At 36.7% G+C, this 16,204-nt stretch overlaps 1 protein-coding gene and 1 non-coding gene across 2 annotated transcripts; both read left to right on the plus strand.

Annotated features, from left to right (window-relative positions):
* The first annotated feature begins 208 nt into the window (after positions 1-208).
* LOC104237468 (ABC transporter G family member 24-like) lies at positions 209-15,495 on the plus strand. The gene is made up of 14 exons (XM_009791621.2): positions 209-769; positions 935-1,011; positions 3,693-3,959; positions 4,519-4,582; positions 4,677-4,823; positions 5,032-5,066; positions 5,243-5,316; positions 5,644-6,575; positions 6,806-7,102; positions 7,512-8,003; positions 8,381-8,529; positions 8,622-8,911; positions 9,002-9,135; positions 15,187-15,495. Exons 1-14 carry the CDS (start codon positions 489-491, stop codon positions 15,341-15,343), a joined length of 3,396 nt encoding a protein of 1,131 aa, XP_009789923.1. The 5' UTR covers positions 209-488; the 3' UTR covers positions 15,344-15,495.
* Positions 14,596-14,698, plus strand: LOC138869923 (U6 spliceosomal RNA). Its single transcript, XR_011400161.1, has one exon. It is a non-coding gene; the product is annotated as a U6 spliceosomal RNA (small nuclear RNA).
* Positions 15,496-16,204: the final 709 nt, after the last annotated feature.

The following is a 16,204-nucleotide window of genomic DNA, read 5'->3' on the forward strand; positions in this document are numbered from 1 at the left end:
AAAATTTTATGAACAAAAGATCATTTCGAAAAAAGTGATTTTTTTTTTTTTGGAAAAATCTTCCATCAAATGTATGTCCAACCGGGCACTAACATTCAAAATAAAGATTCAGCACTTATAAAACCCTGATCTCTTAAACGTGCAAGATGCTCCGAGTTTTACTTGGCCGGCCTAATCCTCTGCCTCCTAACTGAGCCAAAACAAAAAGTTAAAAACAGAAATATATGCATAAAGATATTCAATCCGCCACCGGTTTAGCCAAACCGTGAAATGCTAAAACAAGCTGGCAAATGGAGAGCCAGCCTGCTACGGTTAAGACCAAGACGTGGTCTTCTTCGAATTGCAGAAGATGGGACCCCCTATTCTCTGCCTATTCAATTTTTTAATCATTTACCCGCCCATGTCTTCTCACCATTTTCCTTTCTTATATACCAGCAAAAAGCTGGCTAAAACGCTTCTCTCCCTTTCTCATTTCCTAAATTTCCTAAATGGGCGCTGCTACCGCGGCGACTCACCGGCGGCGGCGAAAGTCGCCGTCGTCTACATTCCATCTGTCCGTCATTATCGTGCTTGTGAACTTGGTGAATTTGCAGTTGAGCTCAGTTCGGAGTCAATCTATCGATAACGGTGCCGGCACCGCCTCACAACTCGATAATCCCGCGGTAGTTGATTTAGTTACTCGAACTGTATATAACCGTATATACAATCAGACGCACAACCTTTTCGACAACGAATTTGCGGATAAATTCAAATTCTGCATTCTAAATCGGTAAATAGTTTGCTTAATTTATGTGAATGTGTGTGTGGGGAGCTGATAACGAAGAGACGAAAGGGAAAGTGAAGTAATTTATAGTTAAAAAGGCAAATACTCGGTCTAATTGATTCCTTATGTTTTCGGATATGTGGTTTAGTTCTAATATACGATGTGTTGCAGAGATGAAGAGTGGGATCATGCCTTCAATTACTCATCGGATCTCACTTTTCTCAGTGCTTGTGTTACCAGAACAAGAGGTACGTCGCATTTTCAAGTTTTATTTGCACGAAATCAAGTGCGACAGAAATGTTTGGAAGAGAATAAAATGATTTTAGTTACTATGTGCGCTCCCCCCCCCCCCCCACCCCCTCCTTTCCTTTGCGATTGTGATTTTTGGATAGAAGATAAATGAGACTGTTTGACATTAATTGTAGAAAAAAGTGGCATTGAAATTTATCCTATTTCATTGCCCTTTTGAAATAAAGTCAACGGTTGTTAATCACAGTTTTTTATAACAAATTTGTGGTTGTGCATTTACTTTCACCTTGTTAGATCAGATTGTCAGTTGTGTTTGTAATTGATGCTATATAAGATCAGAGCGCCGTGATTTACACTGGAATATGTAGCATCTACTCTTTTCGTGGGTGAAACAAGTTCTAACTGGTTCACAACGGACCAATTCGATGAATTAGGTGGCATGTTTCAAGGAAGTATTATTTGACATTGCAAATGGTAATGCTAATAGTTAATCTCTTCTTTGAATTTTGCAATATAAGATTTCTTTATATTCAAAAAATACTGTTAAAATTTCACTAGTAGAAGTTAAAACAGTACTGCTATTAGGATAGTAATAACCATACAAGAAGTCAATTGCTGAAACAAACTTTCTCAGAAGATAAATAATTCTTTCACAATCTTCCCCATATTAGTTATTTCATCACTCGACCCTGCTAGATATGGACTATATATTTTAGTTAGGGGATTTTTTAATTCATATGCGCGACTAACATTGCATAAAATATATTCCCAATTATTGGAATAGCTAATTCTATGCATGGTTTGGTTCACATGCTGGTTATGCGGAGATTAAAATGCAAGGATTGTCCGTGCAATGAATAATAATGAAGGAATTGTAATATGGTGCTTATTAATATAGGAATTTTTATGCGTTAATTGGTGAACAATAATACAAAAATGTGATGTAGAGATTACCTACTTTAAGGGTATTATTGTCCTTAGATACATTAAAATACGTATTAAGTATTATTTAATACTGTCAGTCAAAAGCTGCAGGAATTGTTTTTTCTTATATGGCCAACCAAATCTTGCATAAGTTATGTAGAAATTATTTTTCCTAATCTCTCCGACCAACATAGTATTATTTTCTGGGAGATTTTATGCTTGGACTATTTCCAATCCCTCCAACCAATCGACCTTAATTGTTTAGGTTCAAGTCTATGTGTTTGACACATTCTTTTATATTCATATTTTCTAGGCTTTAACAAACATCATAAGGTTACTCGTACTTATTTTTCAGTTTCTACCTAAATAAATAAAGGCAATCATTAACAATTAAATTTTATGTATGAAATGCAGATCTAATTTAAAATAATGTTGGAATTTAGGAAAACATGCCTCTTAATAAGTCAACTGAATATTCAATATTCATTATTACTAGTATTTTCAAAATGAATAGAGATTATGTTATTGTTAATTATGAATTTATCAGCAACCCTATAAATAATTTTAGCAATTTGTGAAACTGTATGTTCGTATTCAATTGACTGATAAGCTAAAATTCTTTTTTAATTTTTCAAGTCTTGTTTCACTTACGAATAATATAAAAGGTTAATAATACATAATTTATTAGAATGACCAATATTCACGTAATCTCAGTTAATACACAGTGTGGTATTTCTGACAACATCCTTCTTAAACTACTTATGTTTATAGATGACATTGAATGACGATAAAGAAGATGTCATAAAAAGTTCAAATTGAACTAATAACTATTTAAATATAAAAAATATAATTAATTAGAAAGAATGGAAATGGACGTACCAAATTTCGAAATTAACCTAAATTGAGCTGGTTTAAATTAAAAGTTGAATCGCAAATTTCAAATTCCAAATCATTGGTTGAGAGCTTATATATTGAAACTTGAAGCTTGAGAATTGATAAATTTGGATTGAGATTAAAAGAATGAAATTTGAATGTGAGGAAAAAGAATGAAATTTGAAAAAAGGGATAAATGCAAGGCTGATGATTATTGTAGTCCGGATGAAAAGAGATTAAGAGTTCACACCTGTTATATTTTATGGAACTTTGACACAATGATGAGTTTCACTTTTCTAGCCCATCAAATAGCTTGCTGTAACACCATAAATGCATCCGAAGGATGAAGTTAGACAAACAGAAAATGCTTGCTGGAATACACTATATCACCTCAGAGTCATAGATTTTTAGTCTCAGCTGACACTTAGATTTTGTGCCAATTAAGGTTTTAACTGATTGGACTATCGCTAGTCTTTGCCAAAGTGTTTAAAATTCCTGGTGAGAGGACTCAGAATGAGAAGGAGCTGAAGTTTACTAAAGATCTCAGATCAGGAATAGACGGTTGAAGAAAAGGAATGCACCTTTGCTAGTTTGGAATTTTACCTTTTCCTTCCCACCATCTTCCTGTTTCTCCGGCATTATTTACACTTAACTTGAAAAGAAAAACCGACTATCTTCTAGCCTATGTTACTTGCATTAGTTGGAAATCAGTACTTTTTCTAATCCTCTTGTGGCTGTTTGTTATATGGAAGTGAAAATGATGCTGGAACAGACTGGATTTGACTTCTTCTTTCCTATTGCTTAGAATTTTGTGCCATTAATCATTCTCTTCAGGCTACACTACAGTTCGAAGATGATATGAAAATTATATTTATTGGAACAGGGGATATTCAACGAAGACTGTGTACTGCTGCAGAAATCAGTTTTTACTTCAGTAACACCATAACATCAGGGTCCAATTATTTGAAGGCCAACAGAAACTGCAATTTGACCTCTTGGGTTCCAGGTTGTGAACCAGGATGGGCATGTAGCACTGACCCAGATCAGAATCCTGACCTAAGAGATTCTCGAGAAATACCAGCAAGAACTGTTGCTTGTCAGCCTTGCTGTGAGGGTTTCTTCTGTCCTCATGGTCTTACTTGTATGATACGTAAGTATATCATCAATCTTGTCAATATTTCTTCCTCAACCATTTGTTGGGACAGAACTAGAATGCAGTTTATTCTTCTGTTACTTCAACGACTTGTTCTTGTTTTACGCTCTAGTATCAACTATCAAGATAGTAATTTAATTCTATCTTCTAATACCGATGTGTGGACAGTAAAGCCCCGTACGTAAGCATGACTGCAGGAGCATTATGGTAAAAATAATATAAGAGATAACTAGCATACTGCAATTACAGTTGAACAAGGAGGCTTGTTGTTGTTGTTTTATTAGGAAAATGATAATTGATTGTTGTTGACTCCGCATATGAATCTATTTTAGTGCCAAGACCACTAATTTGATGTTTTACAACAATGCGTTTACGTTTATATATATATATATATACTTTACATGGAATGTTTAAGTATAACACTGTTTTTCACTTATTTCAGTTTATATGTTGAAGACTTCTTAAATCTTAGTTGCTAATTATATTCTGATAAGTACCTTATTGACTGCGTTTTTACGAAAGAAAGGATTTTTGATAACTTTCTTCATTTTTCCAGCCTGCCCTTTAGGTTCCTACTGTCCACTTGCCACGCTCAATGTGAATACTGGAATATGCGAACCGTGAGTCCAGATTCTTCATACAAGGTCGCTCTGATCTTTTACTTCCTACTGTCCGTTTGTTGTTTGTATAACATGTCTATTGGTATGTCTGTAGATATAGTTATCAATTACCTCCTGGGCAGCCAAATCATACTTGTGGTGGGGCAAACATTTGGTCTGATGTTCGCAGCAGCTCAGAGTTATTCTGTTCCGCAGGATCATATTGTCCAACAAATACAGAGAAGAATCCTTGTACTAGTGGGTAGTAGTTTCTGTCCCGACTCCTGATAACAGTCTGGTTGTCTTCTAGTTGTAAAATTTTGATATCAGGCTGATATCTGATTACAGAAATCCCTTAAAAAATCCTTACCAGTTAGTTCTACATGCACAAAACATTTCTTTTATGATATTTCATCAATTTTGCTCCTCTTTGTGTCTTTCAAGGCTTATTCTTTACCCTGTAATTTCAGGAATTACTGCCCCACAGGTTCTACGGCTGAGAAACGTAAGTTCCAGTTTGAAAGTGCCAACTATTTGCAATACATTGCTAAAATAGAAATTTTTTAGTGCAAAATAAATAACGAATTATATTTCCATTAAGCATATTGCTATAGCATGAATTTAGATTCTTTTTCCAGTGGTGCTGCTTCATTAAACATCCACCTCTTGATGGATTTGCAGGATGCTTCAAGTTGACTTCATGTAATCCGAACACTGCAAGTCAGAATATTCATGCATATGGGGCAATGCTCATTGTAAGTTTTGATTATTATCTAGTAACTGCTCTGCCTGATATCCCTTCATAGTTTCTAGCTGTTTCTAGGTGTATATGAGGTGAGAACTCGATTCAGTAGTGCAACAAAATAACTCTGGTTTCAATTAAAGTTTACTATTCTGTTGTCCATAAGAAGTTGCAGCACCCTTCTGGTGATAACAAATTTGATATTATTGTACTACCTTCCCAGTGCTAAAGTTGAAATTGATCCCGTAAAAATTCTCTCTTTAGTATTTGAATTTATTCATGTTTGATATTTAAGAAGTTATACCACTGTAGGAGATAAAAATCTTGCTCATTCCTGCAGGCAGCTTTAGCTACACTTCTCCTTATAATTTACAACTGTTCGGACCAAATCATCACCATACGAGAAAGGAGACTTGCTAGATCCCGTGAAGCAGCTGCAAAAGTTGTAAAAGAAAAGATACAGGCACGTGCAAGGTGGAAAGCTGCAAAAGAGGCTGCTAAAAAGCATGCTGTTGAATTGCAAGGTCAATTGTCTCGCAAATTTTCTCGCAAGAGAAATGTCACAATCAGTGACAAGGTCACAGTAATGAATCAAGAAGATACTGATATCGATGATAATTCATATTCATCAAAGGAGCACAGTACCTCTTCAGTGTCCAAGAATTCGCTAAGTACGTCTGAAGTAGAAGAATTAGGATCCATTCCCTTGATGGAGGTGATAAATGAAATTGAAGATCACACTTTTGATAGTTCAGAATCTTTCAGTTTGGAGATTAAAGAAAAGAATTTGAAAACCAAAAAGCCTAAAGGAAAAGAAATTCAAACTCACAGCCAAATTTTCAAGTATGCATATGCACAACTTGAGAGAGAAAAAGCGCAGCAACAGCAGAACAAAAACCTTACTTTCTCTGGTGTAATATCCATGGCCACAAATACTGATTACAAGAAAAGACCTGTAATTGAGATAGGTTTTACAGGTTTAACTGTTACCTTGAAAGGTAAAAAGAAGCATCTGTTACGATCTGTTAATGGAAAAATCATGCCCGGTCGTATTACTGCTGTCATGGGTCCATCAGGAGCAGGGAAAACTACTCTCCTTTCAGCTCTGGCAGGAAAAACTGTTGGATGTACAATTTCTGGTTCCATCCTTATAAATGGAAAACCAGAACCAATTCATTCGTACAGAAAAATCGTTGGTTTTGTGCCACAGGATGATATTGTGCATGGAAACTTGACTGTTGAGGAAAATCTATGGTTCAATGCAAGGTGCAGGTATGTAATAGTTGGTTTCGTCACTTACTATGTCTTTGCTACTCGGGTTATAATGTTCAGCACAGGGTACTTTCAAAATTTTCAGTCACTTCTAAATCATATAACAAGCAGCAAACACATTATTCTATTGACTACTGCTGGCTTGTATCTATCTTCTTGTATCTCAAGTTCATCTGATCCCTGTAGCTGGTAGTTTAAAAGATAAATTTTTAACTTTTTGTAAATTTAAGGTTGTCAGCAGATTTGCCAAAGCCAGATAAGGTTCTTATTGTTGAGAGAGTCATTGATTTCTTGGGCTTACAGAGTGTGCGGGGTTCCTTGGTTGGAACAGTGGAGAAGCGAGGTATCTCTGGAGGCCAACGGAAACGAGTTAATGTTGGACTAGAGTTGGTAATGGAACCATCACTTCTATTTCTAGATGAACCGACATCTGGACTGGACAGTGCATCTTCTCAATTACTTATCAGAGCACTTCGACGTGAAGCCCTTGAAGGAGTCAATATCTGCATGGTTGTCCACCAGCCAAGGTAACCACCGGAATTTGTTGACTTGGATTCTGATACTACATCTACATTTATCCTGCCCATTTATAGGTATTTAGTCTTGTAGCGCAAAAATGCAAAAGCTTTCAGTCTTTAGTTGTTAATGTCAGACAGCTTATAAGTTAGGTGAATAATTTTTTAAACAGAAGAAATCTTCTTCTAGCTAGTGGAAGTTTCCTTCTGATTATTAAATTATGCTTCCCGTTGTCTTGTCACTGAAATGCTTGTTTAATCGTCCAGCAATAGCCACTTAGCCTTCATCGTCATTGGAAATCAACCCAGAAGTCCACTAAAAACAATGAATTGTGAAACTGCAAATAAAGTGAAGTGGACCTTTTTAGGCTGTTAATTATTTCCTTCTCTTAATCACCATTTTACAACTTTTTTCTTCCAGCTACACCTTGTTCAAGATGTTTGATGATTTGATACTCTTAGCAAAAGGTGGTCTTGTAGTCTACCATGGTCCTGTAAAGAAAGTTGAGGACTACTTTGCAGGCCTTGGTATCGATGTACCAGAACGAGTTAATCCTCCGGACCACTTCATAGATGTTTTGGAAGGTCTGGTCAAACCAACCACCAATTCAAATGTGGACTATAAAGAGCTTCCCGTGTTGTGGATGCTTCACAATGGTTATTCTGTGCCCCCAGAAATGCAACAGAGTGCTGCTGTACTTGCATCTTCACCAGTGGATGTAAACAATGGCAATCAAGCAATTTTTGATCATGTAACAGAGGAACATTCCTTTGCTGGGGAAATGTGGCAAGACATGAAGACTAACGTGGAGAGCCAACGTGATATTATACTGCACAACTTTATGAGATCAAAGGACCTCTCCAACCGGAGAACTCCAAATGTTCTTCTGCAATACAAGTACTTCATTGGAAGGTAAATATTCACAAAACCAATTTCTTTTCATCGGATAGTTGTTTATGTGTTTTTATTATGAATTAACAATAGAGAGAAAAGGTAAGCTCAAAATTTTTTTATGTATCGATATCGAAACATCAGTCTGGGAATTGGGTCCTAAATAATCTCTACACCCATTACCCAGCTCACTATCACGAACTTTGACATTGCCCACAAGTTGAGCTATGTTGTCCACAAGTTGAGAGCAAATTTGTATGACTTAACTGTTGGAAAATGCTGTTCTTTTTAGCATGCATTTACGATGCATGGGCAAATTTAATTGAATAAGCTTCTAAATCACTGTTTTTACACTGCAGTTGAGTTCTCACATTTTTTTGTGTTTCAAATTATCCCAGGATAAGCAAGCAAAGATTACGTGAAGCAAAAATGCAAGCAATAGATTATCTCATTCTCTTAGTTGCTGGAGCTTGCTTAGGATCACTAACCAAAGTGAGGGATGAAAGCTTTGGCGCACCTGGCTATACACACACAATAATTGCTGTCTGTGAGTTGATAATCATTTCCAAGGGAGTTAAAGTCCATACTAGTTCAGAGTACAACTTCTTCTCCTGAATTTCTGATTCAGTTCTTTTTCAGCTTTGTTATGCAAAATTGCGGCTTTAAGGACATTTGCATTGGACAAGTTGCAGTATTGGAGAGAAAGTACTTCTGGCATTAGTAGCGTTGCTCATTTTGTCGCCAAAGATACAATAGATCATTTCAACACAGTGATTAAGCCTGCTGTATATCTATCAATGTACTACTTCTTCTGCAATCCAAGATCTTCTTTCGCAGATAATTACATTGTGTTACTCTGTCTTGTGTATTGTGTGACTGGAATGGGTTACGCATTTGCTATCTTCCTAGGACCTGGTCCCTCCCAGCTGGTGAGCATGAATTCCCGCTGAAACATGTTATATTGCTACAGTTTTTGTTTCTTTTCATATCCCGTACTAACAGATTTCACTTCTACATAGTGTTCGGTACTTGTTCCTGTGGTGTTGACGCTCATTGCATCTCGCACCGATGGTGGTAAATTCCTCAAGGTATTGGCAGATTTATGCTATCCAAAGTGGGCACTGGAGGCATTTGTCATCTCAAATGCCGAAAGGTATGTTATGACAGTTCCCTGTAGTGATCGAGCAATATAAGGTTCAGCACTTGTTACTTTAATGGTTCTAGCTGTGCAAATCTTGGCTCCTTTCCTGGGCAAAGACCATTCAAATTTTCGAATTAGATGTGTATATATAATTGTATATTATCTCACACAACTACATGTAGGTAAGATTGCCGTGTGTGTGTGTGTGAGAGAGAAAGAGAGAGAGAGGGGGAGAGAGAGAGATAATGTGCATGTAGGTATTATGAAAGCTGTGATTTGATCCCTTATTCTTTTTCCCCCTTCTTTTTTTTTTTTGCCTTTTCTTTTCCTTTGCTATATTCCCAGTGTGGCGAGGGCACCACTACGCAGTGGAGAGATGCCTTGTAGATCGTAGTCATGTTTTCATTTCTTCTTGTTTGTGGAAGCATGAGTTGGTAATACTGTTGATGATGTATATGAGGGGCAACCTGCAAAACCATATCGTGTGCTGAAATTCCTGATTGTGAGAAAGAAGGAAGTTTGAGAGAACTCGATTATTCCCTCAAGCTAATAGGGTTTAAATAGTTATGGTTACATGTTCTAAGAAAGGAAAGACAATCAAGAGTACATAATCATAGGAACTAATTGATCACTAATTAATCCTATACTATAATTCTAATATTCTAGAATATTTACAAAGATTCTAACACTCGTCCTTAAGCTGGTGCATACAAATTATAAGTACCAAGCTTGTTACAAATGTAGTTATATGAGAACCAGTGAGGGACTCGGTGAAAATATTTACAAGTTGATCATTTGGCTTCACAAATTTGTAACAATATCTCCTGAGAGAGTATTTCTTTCCTGATAAAGGGATAATCTATCTTTCCCATAAAACATGGAATTTGATGCAATATGAAGGGCAGCTTAGTTATCGCACACAAGTTTCATGTCATTAATTTCTCCAAACTTCAATTCTTTGAGCAACTGTCTAATCCAAATAAGTTATAGGTTGCCACAGTCATTGCTCGGTATTCAGCTTCTACACTAGATCGAGTATCTACATTTTGTTTCTTGCTTTTCCAAGATGCCAAATCACTTCCTATTGGAACACAATATAGAGACGCAGATTGTTTATTAGAAGGTGAGCCATCCCAATCAGCGTCTATGTATTCAACAATCTGCTCATGACCTCGATTTTCAAAATGCTGCAACCCTTTGTCTGGGGCCGATTTTATGTATCACAGAATACGAACAACTGCATCCCAGTGACTATTACGCAGAGAGTCCATAAACTGACTTATCACACTCACAGAAAAGGCAAAAGTTTGTTCGAGGTACGGTGAGATAGTTCAACTTACCAACTAGCCACCTATACCTTCCACGATCACTAAAGGGCTCCTCCTATCACAGTAGAAGTTTAACATTCGGGTCCGTAGGAGCATCAATGGTCTACAGCTTGTCATATCTATCTCCTCAAGAATGTCTAGGGCATACTTATACTGTGAGATAACTGTTCCTAATTTGGACTGCGCAACCTCAATGCCTAGGAAATACTTCAATCATCCTAGGTCCTTTATCTGGAAATACTGAAAGAGATGTTGCAACAATTTGATTATACCATTTTCATCATTGCCCTAGATGACTATATCATCAACATAAATGACCAAATAAAGGCACAAATTATAAGCAGTATGTCGATAGAATACAGAATAATCAACCTCACTGCTAGTCATATCAAATTCCTGAATAATCGTGTTGAGCTTACCAAATCTTGCTCGAGGAGACTGTTTTAAACCATATAAGGACCGACACAACCGGCATACAAGACCATTAGACCCCGAGCAATAAAATTAGGTGGTTGTTCTGCATATACTTCATCCTCGAGATCATTATGGAGAAAAGTATTTTTAATGTTCAACTGAAAAAAAGGCTAATGGCGAACAACAGTGACCGGAAAAAAAAAAGACGGGCATATGCTATTTTAGCTACGGGGGAGAAAGTATCATTGTAATCAAGCCCGAATATTTGAGATAAAATTGGCAAAAAAGACGAGCTTTAAGTAGATCAATTTCACCACCTAGACCAACTCTGATCGCATACACCCATCAACAATCAACTGTAGATTTACTCGGATGTAGAGAAACAAGCTCCCAAGTACCACTATCATGTAGCAGACACCTTTTCGATCATAGCATGTCACCGTCCAAGAGGAGATAATGTTTGTGGACTTAGGGATAGGAATAGAGGAGAAGATGTCACAAAGGCATAACAGAGTGATAATAAACGATGATAACTCAAACCAATATAATGGGAATTCTAATTAAGAGTGGATCAAATATCTTTTTAGGGTGCGATTGGTAGACTAGGAGGAGACAAGTCTGTAGTAGGTGAATGATCCGATAGAAGACATGAATCATCTGGACATGATGCTAGAAACTGATGGTGATGATAAGTCAAGAGTGGTGGAGCTGTAGATTATGGAACTGGAGTTGTAGGGGGTGGAGCTGGAGCTGTAGGTGATGAAACTGAAGGTGTGGAGGAAGGTGAATGAGAGATAATGACTAAATCTTTAAAATATGTAATTGCTAATACCTAAGAAATGTCTAAGTGTTCACCCGAACCTATGAAGTATGCTTGGGTCTCGAAGAAGGCAACATTAGCAGACGTAAGGCGTCGTTGAAGGTCCGTTGAATAGAATCAGCGTCCCTTCCGCTTCCTCGAGTTACCTAGAAGTACACATTTAAAAGCACGAGAAACTATCTTATCTTTTCCCCGAGTCAAGTTGTGAACAAAACACGTGCTCCCAAAGACACGAGGTAGAAGAGAGAACAAAGATAAGTGGGAAAACAAGACATATTATGGAACTTGATTCTGGATAGCTGATGATGGTATACGATTAGTAAAATAACAGGATATGAGAATTGCATCCCTCCAAAAACACAACAGAACATGAAATTGTATGAGTAGGGTACGAGCAGTCTCAGTGAAATGCCTATTCTTTCTTTCCGCTACTTTATTTTGTTAAGAGGTATATGGACAAGATGTTTGATGAATCACCCATGAGAGTTCATGAACTGTTTAAATGGAGGAGACAAATTTGTTGGGGCATTATCAGTACGAAATGTGCTGATAAAAATCCTAAATTTGATTTTGGACTTCAGCGTGGAAGGTCTGAAAACTAGAAAACAATTCAGATTGATTTTTCATCAAGAATATCCAAGTACACCAGGAATAATCATCAATGAAACTGAAAAGGTAGCAGAATCCCTAGGTAAAACTAACCCGACTAGGATTCCAAACATTTGAATAGACTAACATGAAAGGTGACTTTGCCTGATTTTCAGGACGTCAAGGGAAATAGAAGCGTGTATGCTTACCGAGCTGACATGACTCACATTCTAGAGTGGACAAGTTAGACGAACCAGGTAGCAGGTTCCACTTTTTTAAAGTTTTGATAAACTGGGATGTCCCAACTGTTTATGTAATAAATCTGATGAATCAGTAATAGGACAAGTTGTTGAAGGAGGACACGACGTGCGTCCATGTGATTTAGCAATGATAAGATAATAAAGTCCATTTGATCCACCCCCAATACGAATGATTCGTCTTGTATTGTGTTGTTGTATAAAAACAGAGTTATCAAGAAATAAAGCAGAACAATTAAGTGATTTTGCTAAACGACTTATGGATATGAGATTAAAAGGACTATTGGGAACATAAAGAACTGAATTTAAAGGTAAGGAAGGAAGTGAACTAGCTTGACCTATTCCAATTGCATGGTTTGAGATCCATTGGCCATTGTAATTGTTGGAAATGATTGAGGAAGAAATAGTAGTAAAAAGAGAATTGTTACTAGAAATGTGATCAGATGAACCTGAATCATTGATCCAAGAGCTGGAAGAAGAAGATTGGGTGGCACAAATCATGCTATTACCTCTTTGAACAAAGAAGCTATCTCAAAAGATATTTGTTTATGTGGTTTGTACTGAAGGAACTAAATGTAATCTAGTAGAGAAATCATCCAACTATTAATACTATTGGTTCCCATTTTGTTGCAACCAAATTTCTCAAATCCAAGGGGAGTTACCAAATCAACCAAAGACAATTGAAGAATTCTCGCCCAAAATATTAAATCCACTAGTAACAGAATTTGAAACTTGTCGGAAAAAATTGATTTTCCTGGGAAGTTACTGAAGTTGTGTTGATGGCAAGAAAGTCAACGGAAAATTCTGAAAGGCAATCAGGAAGATGTAGTAACTTTAGTTGACCCCTGGGTATCATAAAGAAGTTGTCCCAAATCCAGAAAATTGTAAAACAGTTGCCGGAATCTAGAAAAGTTTGCTGGAATGTGGTGAAATCTGTATGGGTAGGCTTGGAGCAAAGAAGCGATCACCAGAGAAGAAAACTTCTTGCCGGAATCTGTCGGAGTGAGTCTCACCCGTCGACGCGTAGCTTAATCTTGCTGGAAAATTCCTCCTTCTGGTTGGCATGTAGGAGGTCCGATGACACGGAGTCTGGTTGGTTCTGGTCGCACGAAGATTCCAATCCTATTGGTGGTACTGGTAAATGCACAGAACCCTTAGGAAGCAACGAACCCTCATTTTGTATTTTGCCCGAAAATTCCTCGGCGGTGAGTTCTTTGATTATTTACTCACTAATTTGATCTGATACCATGTGAAAAAGAAGAGAGTTTGAAAGAACACAGCTTGATTATTTCCTCAAGCTAATAGGTTATTTAAATAGTTTAGTTACATGTTCTAACAAAGGAAAGACAATCAAGAGTACACAATTACATGAACTAATTGATCATTAATTAATCCTATATTATCATTCTAGTATTCTAGATACGTACAAAGATTCTAAAAATGGTCATTACACATCAATTTTACTCTCTTTGTAAATTCAAGGGCATATGCATGCACATCAATTTTGCTCTCTTCGTAACTTTAAGGGCATATATGCATGTAGTTCGGCGTGCCGCTAAACCATCTTAGGTACTCTTCTTATTCTACACATCAAGAAGTAGAGTCGTTCTTCGACTCTACCTATCTAAGAGAAAAAAGAGTTTTACCGCTGTTAGACAGAGCATTAAGTAAAACTGCGAACTCTTTCTCAGTAGGTGACAACCTAAGAGTTTAAGTTATTTCCTAGACTAGATATTTGGTAAAAGGTGACAACATGGAGAACAGAAAGTCATCTCTTTGACATGGAGAACAGAAAGTCATCTCTTTGACTAGACCATGTGCTTTGCATCTCTAGTATTTTGCTTGGGTCCAGTGGCCTTGAGAAGTTAAGTTTAACGGCATTCTCGTTTTAACTGTTTGTGGAATTTTCTCGTCATTCACTCACTGAGATTCTTAGGGCATTCTCTTTCCCCGTCGTATTTATTTGGGCAAAACTCTCTTATTCTTTTGCACATGTATTTTTCGACAGTTCTTGTTAGTAACTATGAATGACTCTTGAAATTGTGGCATCATTTATTATCATGAATGTCCATTTGGGGAAATTCAATGAAATTGGAATAATCTGGAGAGGATTAGCATTGCCCTGCGCAAGGATCACATGCACAAATCGAGAAATTGTCCAAAAAATTACTAATTCCTACGGAAACCTAGTTCAAATATAGAGATTAAGGCTTCATACTCGCATATCTTCCTCACTTGCCCGCATGTGCCTGCGGTAAAAATAATTGTTTTTTTTTTTTAAATTTCATCTTAATTTAATCTTCCTGTGATGGTTCATTCTAGATGAACTCGGCAAATTTTCAGTTCTAAAAATTACTTTGCTTTGATTGCAAAAATTGAAAGCAGAGAGCTAGATCAGAACGCAAGATGTAGAAAATACCGATGTATAAGACTTTTGGATCTTTGACAATATTTACTTTACATCGTAAAGCCCTTCTTGAATGATTTTCCACAAACAACATATCAAATTGAAAGTACACTATTTTACAGCAGGAATCCTAGAGGGATGATTGATGTAATGTCCGCGTGTACAGCAATCGTAAATTTGCAAAATACCTTGTACATAATTTTATATTCGAAGTTCCATGTAATTGATCGTTATGCTATGTGATTTCAGGTATTATGGTGTGTGGCTAATAACACGTTGTGGTGCACTTATGAATTGGGGATACAGTCTTCATGATTGGAGTCTTTCTTTGTGCGTTCTCCTCCTCATAGGTTTAGGTAGTCGTATCATTGCTTTCATCGGCATGATAAGTTTCCAGAAGAAGTGAAAATTGATAATCCGTGTTGTTTTTCTTTGTAGTTATCATTTAGTTTTAGAGGATTCTATCCTCCTGTTGCATATATCATATATGTGTAAATGTATATATATATATATATATTGTTCATCTTCTGCAATGAAATTCTTGAGCTCTTCTATCCTTTTAACAACGGTGGACTCATTTTATTTGCACAAAGAAAAAGAATAGTAGAGTTGCTTACATGATTTCTTTATTCATAAGCCATACAGATGGTTAAATTTTATAATGAAAAATACGTTTTTTTGGTCTTCTTCTATTTGTATCAAAGTTAGGGGTGACAATTTGAGCCCAAACCCATTCAACCCGCACAATGATTAATGGGTTGAGCTACAAATATTTTAGCTCATGGGTCAATTTGGGTTGAGCCCAAGTTAACCCATTATTTTTAGGGAAACTTACACAAATGTCCCAAATAAATGTAAAAATTGCACGGGTGCCCTATTTGATCGCCCCCATTTAACCTATACCCATTTTTTAAAAAGTTTTAACTTGTACCCACTTTTTAAACAACTTCAGCTCCATTTCTCCTCCCCTTTCTCCTCCTTCGTTTTCTTCTTCTTCTTCTTTTTTCTGCTGCTAATGGTGCTGTTAAAGCAACTGTACAATTTTTCAAAGTTTCTTATATACAGTTGCTTTTTTTTCTCCTGAAGTTGTACATGTTGAGGGAAGTGCTGCAATTCGTTAATGAAAATTTAGAAATGGTTCTTTTCCTGGGATTCTACACTCCCATCTTCGTTTGTCGATTTTGTTATTATTTGATGTGCATTTTGCTGACAAAAAAAACACTACTTAATTAGGCGTCTTTAATTAGAGCTAGGTTCCCATTTTACG

Source organism: Nicotiana sylvestris, chromosome 5, assembly GCF_000393655.2.
Source record: "Nicotiana sylvestris chromosome 5, ASM39365v2, whole genome shotgun sequence".
NCBI classification, from domain to species: domain Eukaryota; kingdom Viridiplantae; phylum Streptophyta; class Magnoliopsida; order Solanales; family Solanaceae; genus Nicotiana; species Nicotiana sylvestris.